General features: G+C 45.2%; 1 protein-coding gene across 1 annotated transcript; it reads right to left on the bottom strand.

Annotated features, from left to right (window-relative positions):
• Positions 1-1969: 1969 nt before the first annotated feature.
• LOC119437055 (uncharacterized) lies at positions 1970-18379 on the bottom strand. Its single transcript, XM_037704126.2, has 4 exons — positions 17824-18379; positions 16354-16398; positions 16113-16284; positions 1970-8686 (listed from the first exon to the last, which is right to left on the bottom strand). Exons 1-4 carry the CDS (start codon positions 18097-18099, stop codon positions 7509-7511), a joined length of 1671 nt encoding a protein of 556 aa, XP_037560054.1. The 5' UTR covers positions 18100-18379; the 3' UTR covers positions 1970-7508.
• Between the last annotated feature and the right edge of the window lie 295 nt (positions 18380-18674).

Raw genomic sequence — 18674 nt, forward strand, 5'->3', positions numbered from 1 at the left:
CAGCCGTTTCAGGTGGTTTCAAAATCACCGGGACACGTGTTCTTCAAACTAGAATCAACGCAGCAACAAAGCGGAAATTTATTGTACAACTTACCTGCAGCAGCATGCACATCGGGTTTTTGTTTTCAGGTTAGCAATCGAAGAATTCAAACGACTGCCGCACCAGTGTTGCGGGGAAAGTGTAAACACACTGCGGCTCTTGCTCTGCACATTCGCGAGAATATGTCGAACTTGTGCACAAGTCAGTGTTGTGCGTGAAGTCTTCACCATGGAAGGCATATCAGGCTTTTGAAGATTAGTGAAAGCTAGAACGGCTTGATGGCCAGAAGACTACTATTATACCGTTCTTTGAAGGTGCTTTAGGTTTGGGGGGATACCGCCCATTACAAGATGTGCTCCTTACAAAAACGAACCTTTCAAACTAAATCACATTACCTAATCCTGCCGACGATGAGGAAGTGCTGCTTTTCAAAGGGGAAAAATACAAAACACAGTTTCAAGTTTTACTGCCCAAGAAGCAGGATCAACGACAATGCAAAGGCTCTTGTCCGCGCCGAAGCAGTTTGCATGGTTGGGTTGATTTTCTGTTCGAGATGACGTTTTGAACCGTTGTTGGCAGGAACTTTTCGTGTCAAGTTCGTCTTCACCTTAATACTTCTTTATATTAAGGTGACGTATACTAAAGCACATTCATCACTTACGGCACGCGCCACTCAGGCATCCCAAAACATTTGCTGTTGCTTTGCAAAACGCAGTAGTTAGTCATGTATGCAAGCAACCGCTCGGCGGATTATCAAGGGCACAAATTTTGGAATGTGAACTCTTCTTCATCCATAAGCAATTTTATTGCTACATCATTTAGTCACTCCAAGCGAATTTTCGCTGTCGTCGTTGCCGTGCAGCTCCGCATATATTTAGGTATATGAATGCTATATGTTTATACATCCACCAGGGCTTACGTTCTTGACTAAATTATTCCTCAGAATTTTGTGAATGGCGGCCCACAAACAAAAGTCATGAAACCTAACATTCACAAAGCATGACCTTGATCTTCTCTTTTCCGACTATTAAACAATAAAAGTGAACAAAAAATATCAGTGCTCCAACCTAAAAGTGATGCAATTTTACTGCCACAGCTCTTTACAGGCAATGTAGTGGTGCCTGTGCAATGCCATTACAGGCCCTACACAGCGTGCTAGAGCTTTTAAGGGTGCCAGAAATTTTGGTGCACTCGCATATGTCACGTCCACATTAGTCGGACCAACACTGTATGAGGAGTTGCTATCGTAGTCAGTGCTTTGCCTTTCGCGCAAATTTTGTTTAGGGAGTGTTCTGCCACAAGAATTTTTCAAATTGTTTCATTATTAGCATAGAAAGCAATATTTGAAGTGTCGTGAACCCATGATTCCAGAAGACGAACTTTATTGCCAACATAAGACACCCTCGCCACTAACCCCGTCTAGCCTCTGTAAGCAAAATTCCTTCCTTACGTTCTCCCATGCCAGAGAAAAAGTTTATTCTTACGAAAGACATCACTAACATTGCGAGTCATGAGGGCGGCATGATACCAGCAGGGCGAGATAATTTACACAGAACTGAGGACTATACAGGGTGTCCCAACTATCACGCAGCACTATTTTAAATAGAGTAACAGCGTTACGCTAAGCAAACCTAGTGCGTATTATTTCCAGTACAGTGAAGTAGTAGCTGCCAGTATTTTTTTCCTTACTGAGATATAATTAATTAATTGTAATTAATTAAATCTCAGTAACGAAAAAATTACTGGCAGCTACTCCACTGTACTGGAAACAATACGCACTAGATTGGCTTCGCGTAACGCCATTCCTCTTTTTTAAATCATGCTGCGTGATAGCTGGGACACCCTGTATACATGGCATGTTTACAGAGAAATGTACAAGTCAACACAACTTGCTAACATATTACTACTTTGAAAAATTGAAACACACAGTTGTTTAGGAAAAGTTTATTTTAAGAAAAGACGATACAAACATTAGTCACAATGAGGGCACAATTCCACCAGGACGATCACACATACAAAGTACTGAACATTGTATACGCAACATGTTTTCAAAGAAATGTCAGACTCCTCATGGCCTCACTAATATATAACCACATAGACCCACAGAAATGCAGTTATAAATAAACTAATTGTGACATTATATAAAATGATGTTGAATATGTACAATGTACACGATGGTTATGTATAAATGATGATGTGACAGAGGCACTTTACATAATTATGTAGTGATGATATGAGATGTGTATATACAAAAATTCCCAAGCACACGAGAGACCACATACACAGAAATCACGAGCACCTACACACCATGTACACTCAATGAATGCTTTTGATGGCCTGGCTACAAGAACCAGGCTAGTTTAAAATTAAGCCATACAAATCCATCAGCCACCGACAGGCAACCACATGATCACTGTCGAAGGAACTCCCCTTGCCCAAGGAAGAACTCTTCGGACAGAAACGACAGTAGCTCAGAGTAGAGCCTCTTCAGAAGTGGAAACACAACGCAGGAACGATGTTTTGCGGCAACTGCCTCGCACCGGTTATGTCGTACACAAAAGGCCACCACAGCAATTAAAAGTCGAGCGAAGCGGCCACGCCAGCAACAACTAGCTGTGATAAAGCGGTTAACTCCAAGGTCATGAAAACCAGAAGGCACGTCCTCCAAAATATCCTAGCAATGACGCATTGCTGCAGAACATGTTTATTGGATTCATGAAAGGGTTCAATTGGGACACAGCAAAGATGGGACCATGCTTCACCACTCTAGCTTTCCATGCGTTGGGAGCACTTGCCACCCTAGACGCCACACTAAGTCGAGTAGATGGTCAGGCAGAAAGGATGCCATTATTGCACCCCACGACACATTATCGGAATGTATGCGGCTCGCTGGGGTAGCCAGAGGAAGCAGTAAGGCTGACATTGTAATCACAACACGGTTTTTGAGGACGGCTACATCAGGACATACCTTTATACGCGGCAATAAAATGCCACAGCTGTAGAGTAAAATGAAGGTGCATTTATTAATTGCGACCCACAATTTAAGCGTATGCCGGAATGGGTAACAAATTTTTGTGCCAAGAAAATAGCAGGCGAGTTCACGTGCGGGACTGCTGATCATTGTGTAACAGGCAGAGCAGAAATCGCAGAGCAAGCAGCCGGCAGCAAACAGACACGGATGGAAATGCGAACCTACAGTGAGAGCGTGCTTGCCCAAGCGCCGCGTGATAGACCAGTTCTGTACTGCCCGACCAGAAGAAGGAACCAAGAGGAGACTGCAAAAACCTAGTAAACCATAATGGTAGCTGTACAATGTGACAAACGTACCACACACGGCCGCAAAATACAGACTGTGCTAAATACCTTCTTTTTAATACCGTATTTTCCGGTCTATAAGTCGCACCTTTGTATAAGTTGCACCCCCCCTCAAAGCAGCAGTTTCTCGGGGAAAAAACATATATAAGCCGCCCTGGTGTATAAGACATACCTGTTCGTTCGGTTAGCGATTTAGAAAAAATTACAGCGACGTTTCACTTCGTGAACGCAGGTCACGCGCAAGCGTATGGGTGCCATTGCGATACCAATGATATGGACACTACAGGCGCATTTCTGCTGTCGTGGTCATCGCAATGTTCTGTCCACTGCGATGAATTCCGATTAAAGTCCAAGAGCGGTAACATCGTCCCCGCGCGCCGTATGCTGTATGAGCGAGTGAAAGCGTGCGACGGTGAACCCAATCGCGCGCAAGGGAGGAAAGCGGGAAGGCAGTGCAGGAGGTAGGGGGTGCGGCTTGTGTTCTGGTAGCAATTGCATAGTTTGCGAAGCAGCGCACGCTGCATCTTGCAAGCGATCTGCAGATGCGACTTCGGGGTCGGCCTGCTGGCTCTCGCGTTGCTGCTCAGTCTGTCTCGCACGGCACTCGGGAACTCGATCACAAGTAGCCGGTACCTCAATGCGCGCACAGAACCCATAGCAGTTAAGTGGCAGAGGAGGTCAACCCAGTGCGCTTCGTGTGGGCATAGCACCCAATCCAATTTTGACAGCAGTTCCCCCCCCCCCCCCCGGCTTTCTGCAACAGATTCTGGCTTTCTGCTGGCTTTTTGGATGCTGGCTTTCTACGGCAGATTCTTGAAGAACAGGGCAACAATTTCCAGCTGTCTCTACCCGCTCCTTCAGAAGGACGCCACGTGGAGGTAGGAAACCCAGCATCAAGAAGCTTTTGACAAACGTAAGGGATTGCTTCTCATTCAGACCGTACTAGCACACTATGACGAACTGAAGAAGCTTCTTCTCTGATTTGACACTTCACCATATGGCATAGGAGCTGTTCTGCCTCAAGGTGATGATCAGAATAGAGAACCGATCTCTTTGGCGTCTAGGACACTGGGGCCAGCGAAATGAAACTATGCACAGTTTGATAGAGAAGGCCTTGCTGTAGTGTTTGCAGCTCATAAGTTTCACAAGTATATTGCGGGAAGAAAGGTAACTTTCGTCACTGACCATCAACTGCTGCTCAGCATACTGGGCCCAGAGAAACCAACGGCTCAAGTCCTCTCTCCATGAATGACCAGATGGTGCATCAAGTTACTTGCATATGACTACACTATTGTCTACAGGCAAGGTAAGAACCATTAAAACGCAGACGCATTGAGCCGATTGCATTACCAGAACAAACCGACGAGCCATGGCTAGCAGGCGACGTACTATTGTTTGAAGCATTGTCGAGACCTCTGTTTACAGCTACAGAGATAGCACGTCTGACACAGCAAGACAAGACCCTGCAAAGGCTGTACAAGTCAGTGCAGGATGGCACAGTGGAGAAACTCCCTGAAGATGAGTTCACTCCTTACCAACAAAGAGCAACAGCAATGACAGCTCATCATAAGTGACTCACGATGGGATCACGGGTGATCATACCAAGCTCAGCACGGTCTCACGTTCTGGAACTTCAGTGCCAGGAGACACTGAAGCAATCATGTCGCTTCTCCGTAGGAGAAAAAGTGTTTATCCGACAGTTTATAAGAAAGCCAAACTGGATTGAAGGGGAAATACAGTGCCGTGTCAGACCATGACCCTGGCGTATAAAAAGTGTCCTCGGAAAGGTTCGGCGTCACCTCAACCACATCAAAGAGAGTCAGACCAGGGAAGCAACCCAAGCACCGACAGATTGGAGTGCAGCAGACAAATTCTCGAACACAATGCCACAAGAAACAAGTGCTGCCGTTCTGCTGGTGCTGGGCTCACTCGATATGCAAGACAACACTTCCTCTCAACAATCGACCTCGATGTCACAAGCAGGAACCACATGGCAACTGTGACCACCAGAGGTTAGGCGGCCTCCAGACCGGTATGGAGACTTCGTCTAAGGGAGGAAGAATTGATATGTCACCAGAAGACGACAACAATGAAGTATGCACGCAAAGGTACTGGTGCTCTGGCACGGGCACGCCTCACGGAAAGAACGCCTTGCCAGTGCTTGCTCCTACGCCTGGACTACTGTCTGCTACTATGTTCTTGGTTCCTTGACTTTAATAAATCGTCGGCAGCCAACCATGGCTGTAGAGATGTAACAATCCTATTAAGGAAGGCATCAGGCTTCCCAACATCGAGTAACAACAACTGTAAAAATTTTGTCATCAACATTGAGAACCGTGATTGGCCTCCAATCCTTTGGACGAACTGAAGATTGATCTTGCTTGATTATCAGCACTATGCGACCGCCATGATAAATAACCAGGAATTCACAGTTCTCCTAACAGCAGCAAATAACAGATGTGAAAGTAGCATCAATATTTCCCCAGAAGGTTAAATAAAACTCAACGGGCAACCTGTCTGGCCCTGGGGCCGAGCCACGCATCATGGAAGATAATACTGCCTTCAACTCATCACCTGACGACCGTGCACAAAGATGGCCACCTCAGGTGAAACCTGAGGCAGCCCACTAAGCATTATACGAGATCCTAGAGTACCATGATCAATTTGCATAGTAGTATGCGCCATGTTTTCAAAATGCATTACAAGGAGTGAAGAATTGCGTGCGGGAGGCAACATAACAGGAAGTGCTCTTGTGATCGCAGAACCCAATGGATTCGGCTGTCCAAAAAGCGAGTTCCTTGCGATGCGCAAAACTTCAGGGTGCGCACACAGATTACGTCTGCACCACCAAGCAGCATCTGACAGACAATGCTGCGATGAGGCTTGAAATCGTCGCCATAGTTCACACTGTCATGCGCACATCAGCGGAGTCAATCGATTGACTCTAAGGGCAATACGGAGCTTCGTGGCAGTATCCGCTAGTTCTTCTGACATATGTCATCTGAGGGCACATTCTTCAATTGAACAATGTAGGTGCCACTGCACCTTGAGCGCCTCCCATGACTCTGGGTGAGATCCAGAAACAGAGGCGCGCAAGACAAACTAGAGTGCGAGCATGCATCATGTAGAACGTGGATGTCGAGGCACCAAGGTTTTACTGATGAGGAAGGAGGGAAGCAAACTTCAAGCAGAAATGGTATATGATCAGAAATATAAACAGGAGGTGAGGGTAAAGTTATCACATCAGATTGTGAGACATACAGAGCTAAAGTGCTTGCCACATAGGTGCGATCTAACCTGCTAGACGACACGCTGCGTCCAGACAAATGAAGATCCATTTAAGAGTCGGTATGCATCCAGCAACGAAAAGTGCTGGATTAGAGGACACAACTCCCGTGCGTTCCAGTCAGATCGACCCCAACCCGGGCCTTGTACATCAGCTTGCATGTCTAAAACAATTAAAATCCCCAACAAGCACCGTGTGACGACCGCCAAGGAAATACACGTCCAGGTCACGAAAAAAAACATTACATTTAGTGGCTTGCTTTGCTGGCTCATGGATGCACAAAATTTGTAACCTAAATGAAGATAGTGCAATCAAATGCCATTATCTGCCTTGTCCCATCACAAAAAACATGAGAGCAAGAGAGCTTTTTTTGAAAATAATGATACCGACCCCACTAGAATGTGATCTCATGAAAGAAAAAAACAATCTAGGTTGAATGTGCGTTTGATAGAGAGAACATGTCCAATGGTAAAAAAAAATTTTCTTGCAAACACAGAATGTCGCAATTTTAAGCGCGGGCCACACTGATCGTTTTGGCTTGTTTCATAAGACTTCGGAACCCCTGTACGTTTAATGAAATAATATTCAATGTGTCAGCCATATTAACTTACGAAAGTTTCGCCAAACTGACCTGGTCCATTTGTTCAAGTCGGTGCCCCGGGAACAAGTCCAAGGAAAATGCACTCCACACGTTACAAGGCACACTTCGACCCTGCCAAAGAAGGTCGAGGTTTCTTTCATCGCTGTAACTCGGTGTGGCGATCCGGGGTGCTGTCCGAGCCAGTGGCTGACATATGGGCACGCTTTACTTCTCGTGGGAGCACCATTTCTACGTTGAATCCATCCATGCTTGGCGAGAGTCTAACGCTACTTTGAACTCCAAGGCTGAAGCTGTTTTCTGATGATGGTGTGAGTAGTGGTTGGGATGCGGGATCCGATGTCATCACTGCCAACAACTTCGGTAGTCAGAGGCTCATTCAGACGCAATGGTACAATGGCTTTTGCAGAAGAGCCAGGAATCGGGCACGGCGTTGGAAGCGACACAATTGTGGCGGGTGAAGCCACAGCAGGTTTCATTGATGTACCCAGTGTAGAACTCATAGGGTGAGGTGTTTTCACGATGTTTAAAAATTCTGTGCAATCAGGAACACTAATGATGGCAGCCGAAGTGGAGCCACCATCACCCTTTGTTGTTTGGGAGGCCGGCGAACATGGCATGTTGTAATTGCCCAAGTTGCTTGCTTCTTCGTCATTTGCTGACACTGGTTGATTGATAACAATTTCTTCAGTCACGGCGTCACGCGCAAATGGGACCGCAGCTGACGCCGGCGACAGGGGGGGAAAGGCTCCAGCAGCAGTGTCCAAGTATGAGTGCCGCACAGGGCACACAACTGCAGGATGACCATCTGCGTAGCACTGACATGGACGGTCGCATCCTTCACTTTCGTGGCCGTTGAGACCACAACGGCCACAGAACGGTACGGTGCACTGTGCATGGCAGTGGTCGCTCAAACCGGATCGATGACGCACACTTTGTAAATCCTGGTAGTCAAACGTCACTCGGTGACCAGAGACTTGCAGGTAATTGGGGACAGGGTTCGTGGTGCTCATCTCCATCCGGACGAAGCGCGTACCTGTGAGCACGCCACATCGTCCGCTCATAAGACCAGCGTTGACAGAGAGAACCTTGCCGTACGGTGACAGTGCCTGGACGAGGACTTCGTTTGGAACGAAGGACGGCAAGAAGAGGCAGGCTATGTTGGTGACCTGCAGGTCAACGGGAACAACAGGACAATGCTTGCCATCGATGAGAAGGCAGCCAGCATCGACGATTTGAGTCATGGAAGCCATGCTCTTGACAGTAACTTGGAAGTTGAGGCCTCCCATGTGCTGAACACAGTAGACCTCAGAGAGGCCAACTAATGAGGCCGTCGCATCGACGACGGTCTCGGGGCCATTCCCCGCAGGGACAACAACATCGAAGACTTGGGCCTTTGAGGGAGTCCACGACACTGTAGGCGCCATGGCGTGAGAGGTGGACGTCCCTAATGTGGAACACGCAGGGATGTCAGCAGTTACACATAATGAATCATTACATTGTATACATGATGTTGAATTTACAAGAAAGCATTCATGAAAGTACCAGCAAAATGGGTGATATACAACCCTTGTATGCTGACCAAGTATGCCCACATCTGTTCTGTGTAACAAAAAAAATGGCTTGGTACACACGATCCATACATATGTCGGCTCAGCGGTATCTCTAAAGCACACGGATCTGTTAATGGAATGGTGAAATAAATATATATTTAACACATTGTTTGATTTCATTTATTTTCTTTAATTTAGGCACTCATCATGAGCCAGTAGGTACAGTGTAGACCGCTTATAACGTAAGTCGCCGGAGTCGTGAATATCTGTGCTATAAGCGGTGCCGCACTATAACCAAAACGATTTTCAAGCCATGCACGTATGCAAAACATGTAGACCAAGCAGCCGCGCGTATCCGTGAATCAAAATGTGCGACTGGGAGTTTTGCATCCACTTAAATTTACGAACGTTGAAAGGTTAATGTCCAAGTACCCACGATCTTCGCATGAAGCAGACAAAATAATTTTTAAAAATGTCTCAGTTTCGCCCAAAAGGCGAAGCATCAATTGCGATAGCAAATTAGTAGAGAGCTATAAGGAGTAGGGATAGTAGTTTTATCGGCTGCATAAACTTGACACATTCGCTTACTAACTCAATTAACAAGCGTGGTGTAAACGCGCACAAGCAAACATGAAGAGACTCGATGATTGCAGACAACCACTGTCAAAACGCGGGCGTGGGGAAACGCGACCGCTGCAGCAAGTGAAGGTTCATGCGGTCTATCGCTTCAACGGAACCTGAGCGGCATAAGCACAGCGCATACAACGGTCGGAGCCGTGTAGAGATCGCTTTCAAGATACGGTGCGCGCGACAACACCGACAGCCGGCACAGGCATGAACGCGAACGCATTTGTTGGCAGAGTAGAAGCCGCCCCCCTCCCCCTCCCGCGCTGCTTTCCCGCTTTCCTCCTTTCGCGTGGGAGATTGAGTGGCCAGTTCCTCTTGCACCCGGTTGCAAGATACGCATTCGGTGTCGCAGCACGGCGTCGCCCCGCCTCCCTCCCATACCCCCACGGCCTTTTCGCGCGACGGAAGTTGCGTTTGCTCTCTGCTGTGCGTTCGCTCTGCATGAAAGCGCGCGTCCCCCATGCGCTTTCACTTGCAGATATGCCGCGCGGCGATGATTTTATCGCCCTTGGACTCATACTCCACGTCTCATGCTCGTCCTCCGCATCGCCCTCGTTGATCTCCTCTCCCATCGATGGGAGCACCTCAATGAGAAGCGTGCTCGTTACCGCCCTTGTCGGTGAGATTTTTCTGCGGAAGCCGCATTATAACCGGTATTTCATCTCACACGGCTGCACTGTAAGCAGTATGGTATACATGGAGTGCTATGGGAAAATTAACGGGAGTCTGAAAAGACCATATATATCCGGTCCTGCACTATAAGCGGTTACGTTATAAGTGGTCTATACTGTATATGCCCATCATTGGTCAATCTTCTAGAGTGGGGATGTCCCACTACGAGTACTGGGTGTGTTCAGAAAAGAACAGACTAAGAGGGATCCCGACTATGTTTACTTTGAGCGAAATTTTTGAGGTTAAAGAACGTCTCTGTAGAAAGGAATCAATTTTCGTTTTATGAAACTTAGCATGAATTTCACGAAAAAAATTCTTATTTCACTGAAGGTGGAAAATAGTATTGACGACTAGCAGGTTTAACAAATTTGAAGGTCTATCACTCTAAAATTAATGCATTGTAGCTCGCCAAAATGTTTTCGGTAAATCTACACCACTAGTACTATTGGCCCACGGGAAGTTAAATTTATGTCATCCACAGTATATTCTTGGAAAATTGCCAAACTTTGGTTTTTGAGCAACTGCACCTGACTGATTCCAAAATCAAGGTTCTTTTTGGGGGCACTTTAGCTCAGGCGATAAAGCTGAAAAATATTTCTGACACATCTTCAAAAGGTTTCTCACAAACTAAAAAAGAAGTATGGAACAACACCACATATTTAGAGACATTTTAAGATAATACCCACCCAGAACTGGCAAATCTAGTACTGCAAAGACATGTTGCATTATTTTAAGTGAGAAAATTGAGCCTATTTTAAGAACCATCTATGGTCATCCCAACGATGTGTCTTGTTCTAATAATAAAATAAATATCCCACTGATTGAATTCTGAACTCATTCTTTTTATTGTAGTAAAGAAGAGTGACTCAGATTTTGTCTCTTTCAGGGATGGAAGCCGCCAAGGAAGTTTTGGAGCAGCTCAGGGAGCTGCAAACTTTGCACATTGTAGCAGGTTTAGAGCATGAATTGTCCGTTTTGGAGCAGTAAATACGCGTCTTGTAGCAGCTTGTTAAAGGTCAGTATGTTTGAAATACAGGCAGATGAAGAAAAGGAGTTCTTAATTTCACTTTGCCAAACACTATTAGGTTACGGCACATCAGTTCTACGGAAGTCCACTAGGCGAGCAAAATTCATGACAGAGAAAAATTGTCGTACACCCAACTGTAGCACGAAGCAACAAAGCAAACCCACATGGGTTTCACAGAAACAATCATTAACTTACATACCAGATGTGCCAACTAAATGTGGCCAAGAAAAAAATAACCGAGGGCTTTCTGCGAACAGTGCCCACTCTATGTTGATAGGCTTCTGCTAATGCTAGTTGAATTTTATTTTTTTTTATTGTGAACATGAAACATTTAAGTTTAATTAGCTTACATTTATTACATTACTTATTCAATAAGATGTCAATGCAAAGGTTGTGGAATACATTGAGGAATGACAGATAACAGCATATATAGCAATATAGGTCCTTTTTTCAAAAAAGCTGAACTGGTTAACCTCCCTGCCTTTCCTTCTCCAGTCTTTCCTTCCTTTTCAAAAAAGCAAGAAAGCCTGTAAAAAAAAATCCCGTGACAATGCGTTTCAGCACCAGTAATAAAAGCGCTCAGAGGTAAACGTCGTTATTTTATTTTTATCTAGTACACTGTGTATATTACGAACATGCAAACCTGCACTGCTGTCTGCAACAGTTCTGAAAGCGAACCGTTACAAGATCGTGCCAAAAACATATAACGCGTCGAGCAACCAGCACAGACGCTCGTTCCCAGTGCCTCTATTTGAAAAGGCTTCCCTACAGGTTGATGCAATCTTTGGTGCGCAGAAGTGTTTTCACGGTCCACATTCCATTCTTTATTTCTAATTAAATTTTTTAATTTATTGCATGAGCTTTGTTTTTCGTTAAAAAAAAGAAAAGGTCTTCACGAATCCTAGGTTGCTTTAAGTGCGGTTTTCCATTATTTCTCGTCACCCACAACCTTTTCATTGACATCTCATTGATTAGCTAAATTGATCAATTTAGGTAATTAAACATTTTTGTGCACAATTAACGAGAAATATTCACATTTGGCTGCCATGAACAACACTCACCAAGGTACAGTGAACGCCGTTCGGGTAACCTCTTAATTTTTAAATTCTTGGTGACCTTCAGTTAAGATTGCAGAATACCGCAGTATAAATGTGAAGTGATATACTCTTCATTGCATGTTAGCCAGTATTTCCCATCGCTTGCCGTGAAAAAAATTCGCCGACGATTACGATATTCCCTAGTGTGAAATTTGAGCGAAGTTGTATACGTGTTTTCATATCGCGATATTTTGGCTGGCGCGGACAATCGGTCTCGTACAGCACATTGCAAATGGAGCAAAGTGTGGCGCAACTGCCTTGCTAATCTGGAGATCGCGAGAGCCACCGAGTGGGTGACGCGTGGATGCGATTCATGGCAGCCGCCGCCGACAAATCTACCTGACGACGTGCACTACTCTGGCACCATTTCGTAGCCATCGTCGCCGCACTACGCTATTCTCATGCTTTCGCCATACCCTCCTCCCCTTTTCACCTCATGGTTCTGCTGCACTCTCCTCTCCGCTTTCCTCCTCCCGTCTTTCATCCCCTGCTGCGATCCGCTTTCATCTTTTGCTGTGCTCGTTCGCTCAGTTACGCTGCGGCTGCTCGATGCAGGAACAGACGCCTAAGAGCTGCGCAAGATATTTTTTAAAACAATAAAGGGTTAGAAATGTAATGGCTTTTCGATCTGCTTCGTCAACCAATATTTTGAATAAGCACGATTATTCGGGCTTATTCGCGGTTCTGCCACAGGCGCCATAAAGCCAATGTAAAAAGGCAACCAATATTTTGTATGCCGAGCGATGGTATATTAAATGTATCGAACTCAATCTGCGGAAGCCGCATCATGAACATCGTTGCCGCGAACGCAATATCGGAGGTTCGCATTTGCGCTGAACTTTTATTTACGACCGCCATTTGGCCACTACTGACCTGTACTATGTTTTGCTGGATGCCACTCGCCAAGCCGGCTGCAAGTGAAGCCATCGGAAATGCGGCATTGTGCAGCGGCTTGTTCCGGAAGTAGGGCGCATGCTTCACTTACTAGTGTGCTTGGCCGGATAATATTGCGTCCGTATAAATTTTTCTCGCTAGTTTACCACGTTTTAGGGGGTATTGTTGTCGCTTTATGTCTGGTAAGGGCTATTATGATAATATGAACCCCTATGCGATATGTTTTTTCTTTCATAATGCGTTTTCTCAATCGTCAGTGTTTCCAGCTCACGCGACGTTATTGGCACGGCAATGACCAATTTTTGATGTGTATCCAAAAGACATCTCCTGCATTCTTGGGTAGTTTACGCCCCAATGAGCAGGTATCTTAGGGGAAGAAAAAAGATGTCGAGCCACCATGCAGGCGAAGTATCGCTACAAAGTATCCAATTGCCGACTTACAGGACAAAGGAGCTTACTTCCCCTGGTGGCTTCACTTGATGGCACTCGATGCACTATCCAGCTCCCTAATGTAGAGATCAGTGTTGGCCACTAATGTTGACTAAATATAAAACTTTACACTTTTGGCTTGCGTTCTGCGGCAGCAAACGAGTGATTTTGTGTGGTGCAGAAATTAGCGTAGCCTGAGTGAAAACTTGAGTGACGATTACGGTTGCCACAGGATATTTGTGACCAAGAGGTTTCATGAAAGCAAGCAGGTCGTTTCTCGGTCTGCCACACTATCATCCCGGTAACCAGACGTGGTACACGTGCAAAATAGATTTAGAACGTAGAATGTACCCATAGAGCGCGAAAGCCAGTGCTAAAATGAATAACAAAACTGATGAGATAAACGCTGAGAAAACTGTACCTTATTCATTCAGCGTGGCTTTTCTTCCCGACTGCCCCATAAAATAAGCGCCAGTTCAAATTATCTTTACCTGGTCTGCGCATGCACAAATGAATAACACTTTCAGATTTTCATTTTCTTGCAACCTAGTTACACACTAAGACGCCGACCCACACTAACACCTACACTAAGATGCCGACGCTGAAACGGATTGCTTAGGCTTGGATTGCAGGGCTAAGCGCTAGCAACGCACGTGTGGTTGCCAATGAACATGCAAACCCTGTTAAATTGGGCGTCTTCATCAATTTGTGTTTTGGTGCAGCACTTCCTTCCCTGCTCTTTTTAGACATGAAATGAGTTGAGCTCGTGTTTTCAGGCCTCCTGCATCCGTATTCCTACTACAGTAAGTTGAGGTAACAAGCACGCGAGAGCTCGTACAAGTTCTTTAAGACTAGTAGAAAGAACCTATTTCTGGCATTGATAATTGCATCTGCTATCTGAAATGCTCCCTCTGTACATGAACGATGCCCCAGCCTAGTGGGAAAGCGCGATGACACTACTGCAGTGGATGAGCCAGCCGGGTATGTTCAGATGAGGGCAGTCGCAAAACAAGTCCTGAATATTTTTCATTTTCACTTAATTGTTATACAAGGTTAAAAATCCGCCCACCCCACAGAACTACTTTTCCAACACACAATTTTTTTCACACAGAAGAAATCTTAACCGAAACAAGGTGCACAAAAAGCAAGGATCATTGTTTACTTGTTGGTCTTTAGCTACACGGCGCAGTTTGTATTTGTGCTGCTGGGATCACCAAAGGCTATGCTTTTGAATATTACAGTCCTGTCCAAAGAAGCCACATTGCAAGATGCATTCCATACAAGCATGTAAAATACTTAGAGTCGTATGTTTTTTTTAACCTACCAAACCAATCAAAATTGGTTTTAAAACCCACAGTTCTCCGCCTTGTCTTTAAAAAATGAACATTCGCTATTTTTTTTCTGCACAGTGCTAAGACTAATTAAATTCAATTTGCCTTAATTCTGCGTGAGAGGTGATATAGATGTGGAGTAAAAGGATTAACACGTAGAAAACTGTGTTCTTATACCACACGCCTTTAAAGTTTGCAACGTTTTGAGACTCGATAACGAGATTTTTGCACTTTTTTCAGTAAAGATTTCTTGTGTGTGAAAAAAAATGTGTTGGAAAAGTAGTTGCAGTTTCGCCACGTGGAAGGCTTTTTATGCCTAATGTAAATATTTAAGAGAAAATGAAAAATATTCGGGGCCTGTTTTGAGACTGTCCCCATCTGAACATACCCAGCTGGCTCATCCACTGCAGTGGCGTCATGCACTGTTCGTAAGCGCGATGCACAGCATAACGTGAGCCGGGCGCGCAAGCAGCAGGCTCCACATCGAGCCGGCGCCAGTGGGGAATGTATGCTGTCCACAATAAGGCTGGAACAGCGTGTCCCCAACAATCGCACGGGCAAATGGCCCAAGTCGTGCATGAACTGGAGAAGGGGGGCCCCAACAAATTCGAAGAATGTGCAAGTCGTTAAAACGCTTTTTTTCACCTTTAGCAAAATAAGAATTTCTTTCAAGAAATCCAGGCTAAGTTTCAAAAACAAAAGTTGATTCCTTTTTACAGAGACATTTTCCCACCTCCATATAAAGATTTCGCTGAAAACTCAAAATCTTTGGGACACCCCTCAGTCTTCTTATCTGAACACGCCCTAGTACATAAAAATGACCAAATCAAACTATTTTTATATAGCCTCACATAGGCATCACTAATAAAAAAAACATTGCTTGAAATTGATTTGAACATATGTGTTGGTTCTGCATGCAATATTAACAGGGCTGGATACACGGAAGAAAGAAGAAAGCATGGAGATTTAACGAAAGCTATCGTGTGTATGAGTCATGGGTTGAGGCAACAACAAATATTTTTGATAACAATAAACATGCACATATGTAAATACGTAATATCTGTATATATGTGTGCATTACTATAAGACATCTTATGCAGATGGATGATTACAAAGATATAACCCAACGTTACTTATAATGGAATTTTTTTCTATACATGTGTGTTAACAAGGCTATGTATAAGTAGTATTTATTTCAACATGAAAGGCCATCCAATGCAGCAGTGTAACAGCCCATGCTTACCAGCATTTCTTCTAGAACTCGGCTGCTGTGGTGTCTGGGTAGCAGCTGTGCGCAGGATTCCAAGGGTTTGTGTGTCAGCCTCAGATGTCGCAGGAAGGCTGCAATCATCCTGTGTCGTCTGCGTGCTGGTTGTGCACAGCAGTGGTGCCCGGCTGCATCTGCACGTCTCACCCTGCAAAGGTGTCAACACCACGAAAATCAGTACTGGACTCACTGCATTCAGATATGACGTGACACTTACTGTTTGCGATGCTTTAGGCGGACTACTCCATGGCGCAGGCAAAGGCTGGAAGTGAAAATTAGTGGTGCATGAAGTGCACTGTACAACCACTTATTACTGCATTATAGAGACATTGCTGCAGTTCCTGGATAATCTACAAGTTTTTTTTAAATCTTTGTTATTCCCCATATGTGTCACAGAAAAAAAAATATTGAAAAAAAAAAAAACGATTACTTCAGTAATCAGTTTTTTGGACGTATGGGTATGCCTTTGGTAGCTGGCATTCATTGCACGGCTGTACAGTTTCATTTTGGTTCAATCAACATACATTTACTGCTGCCCGGTTTAATAAATAAAACATTTTTTTAAAATCGCTGCGCGCACAATACGGCTTAGGGCAGTAGCAAAAAGTTATTCGGTTAGCTCGATCATTTACTAATACAAAGGGCATAATGGTTCCTGAAGTACAGTGCACGGCAGTACAGTTGCATTTGGTTTGAATCTACATATCTTTACAGCAAGACTCTGACTGGTGGCACAAAGTCGCGTGGTGCTGTAGCGCGGAACCTATAGCATCACAAGTTGGTGTCTGGACATGATTATATTTCGTTAATGGTTTTACAGCAAAGTTGTATACCTCACCAGCCAAGGAAAGTTTCCTGCCAGCGTAAGCAAAAAACTCCAGGCTAAAAATTGAATACAAACAGCATACCTCCTTTGAAATCAGGCATACAGCATAAAGCTCAGCACTTGTTTTCAAAAGAAAAACCACAAAACAAGCATCAAAACCACATGATCGATGATAAGGTGCGTGTGAACAATGGGAACACCCTCCAACGCATTCCGGTAAAGATTACATTTGCAGCTGCTTGGAAAGGGTTTGATGTCATTCAAAACCCTCATGTGAAGTGCAAACCGTATAATGTATGCTAATGAAGTCTACGAATAATGTGAAGCACGTTCATTCTCTCGCACGAGCTTCCCGGTAAAGATTACGGTTGTGTAAGCTACTCCGAGTGGGAAAGTACCCAACAGCATAGAAATCACGAAGTGACGTCACCATGGTCTAGGAACTCATTCAGTTCATTCCAGGCTACCATGGGTAGACCACGGAAAGTAAAGACGCCAGAAGAACAGCGTGAATATAATGTCGTTGTGAAGTAATAAAGGGTGTGGTCAAGTACATTTCACTTGTCTCTGGTTTCACTCTTTGTAGAGCCACGTGTGTGAATTCAAGTGACGTCAGAATGGGTAATCGTTGTGGGGGTCATTTACAGCTTCGCTGTCCAACCACCTTCACAGTGTAGATTGGAGCCAGTTTTTTTTTTTTTTTTTTTTTTCTTTACTAGTAACAACGCGTCTTACTTACATTAAAATCACACTGCGCGCACGAGGCAACCGATATATGCAATAGTAAATGGTACTCGGTTAACACAATCACTACTAAAGCCGGCATAGATCACAAATTGAGCACGAAAATGCGGCACTTACCGCCGTGTTCGGAACGAAGAGCGTTGGTAGTGTGCCCGGGCGCAGCGCAGGTTTAAACGCTATGCCCATTTCCTGTTGCATCCGCGGGTCGTGGGTATAATCCTCCGGCGCGAAGTGCCGACTACAAACGAGCGCAAACTTCTTCGTGGCCGGAAGGCCAATGCATTGCAACCAGGCAAGGCGCAGCGCTTCATCTCCAGGTAGCCTATGCCGAATACGCCCTGGCCGATCACTGGGCTTGCAACCGATAACAGAGCACGAAGGATGGTACGACATCTTTACGGGCACGAGACTTGCGGTATAAAAGTCAGTGCAACATGAACACCGAGGTAGACCCGAGCGTATGAAAGACCATAATCGCGCGCTGAAACACGGTAGAAAAGGAGAATGTTCTCGGCGCACGCGACTAAAAGACGCGGGAACACTGCAGGTGAAACACTTGCTCACGACTATAGTGAACTAGAATATACTAGTATACTCTTGTGAAGTAGTACGCACATTCTGACCTGAGCAGAACGCCCGCGCACCCACGGTCGCCTGGATCGCACAGCCGATCCAGGCGGCCGTGGCGCACCTGTTCTAGCTCATATTTGTGCCGCTGCGAGCCTTATGGCGCTACCAGTTACCCCACATGCGCCGCACTATTGCTGTCGTCTGCTCGCGCCAAGCCGCGATGTTTGCGTGGGTACGCACTTTGTACGACAAAGAAAATGGGCAAAATTAACAATGTGTGCCTCTATGTAAATCACGACAAAGTAAGACGCCTGGCATAAGCTTTATATTGAGTTCCCGGTTTACGCACGTGCGTGAAAAAAATGAATCAAGGCATGCAGTTTCTAGAAAAGGTGATG

The sequence above is a fragment of the Dermacentor silvarum genome, chromosome 1, assembly GCF_013339745.2.
Source record: "Dermacentor silvarum isolate Dsil-2018 chromosome 1, BIME_Dsil_1.4, whole genome shotgun sequence".
Lineage (NCBI taxonomy): Eukaryota > Metazoa > Arthropoda > Arachnida > Ixodida > Ixodidae > Dermacentor > Dermacentor silvarum.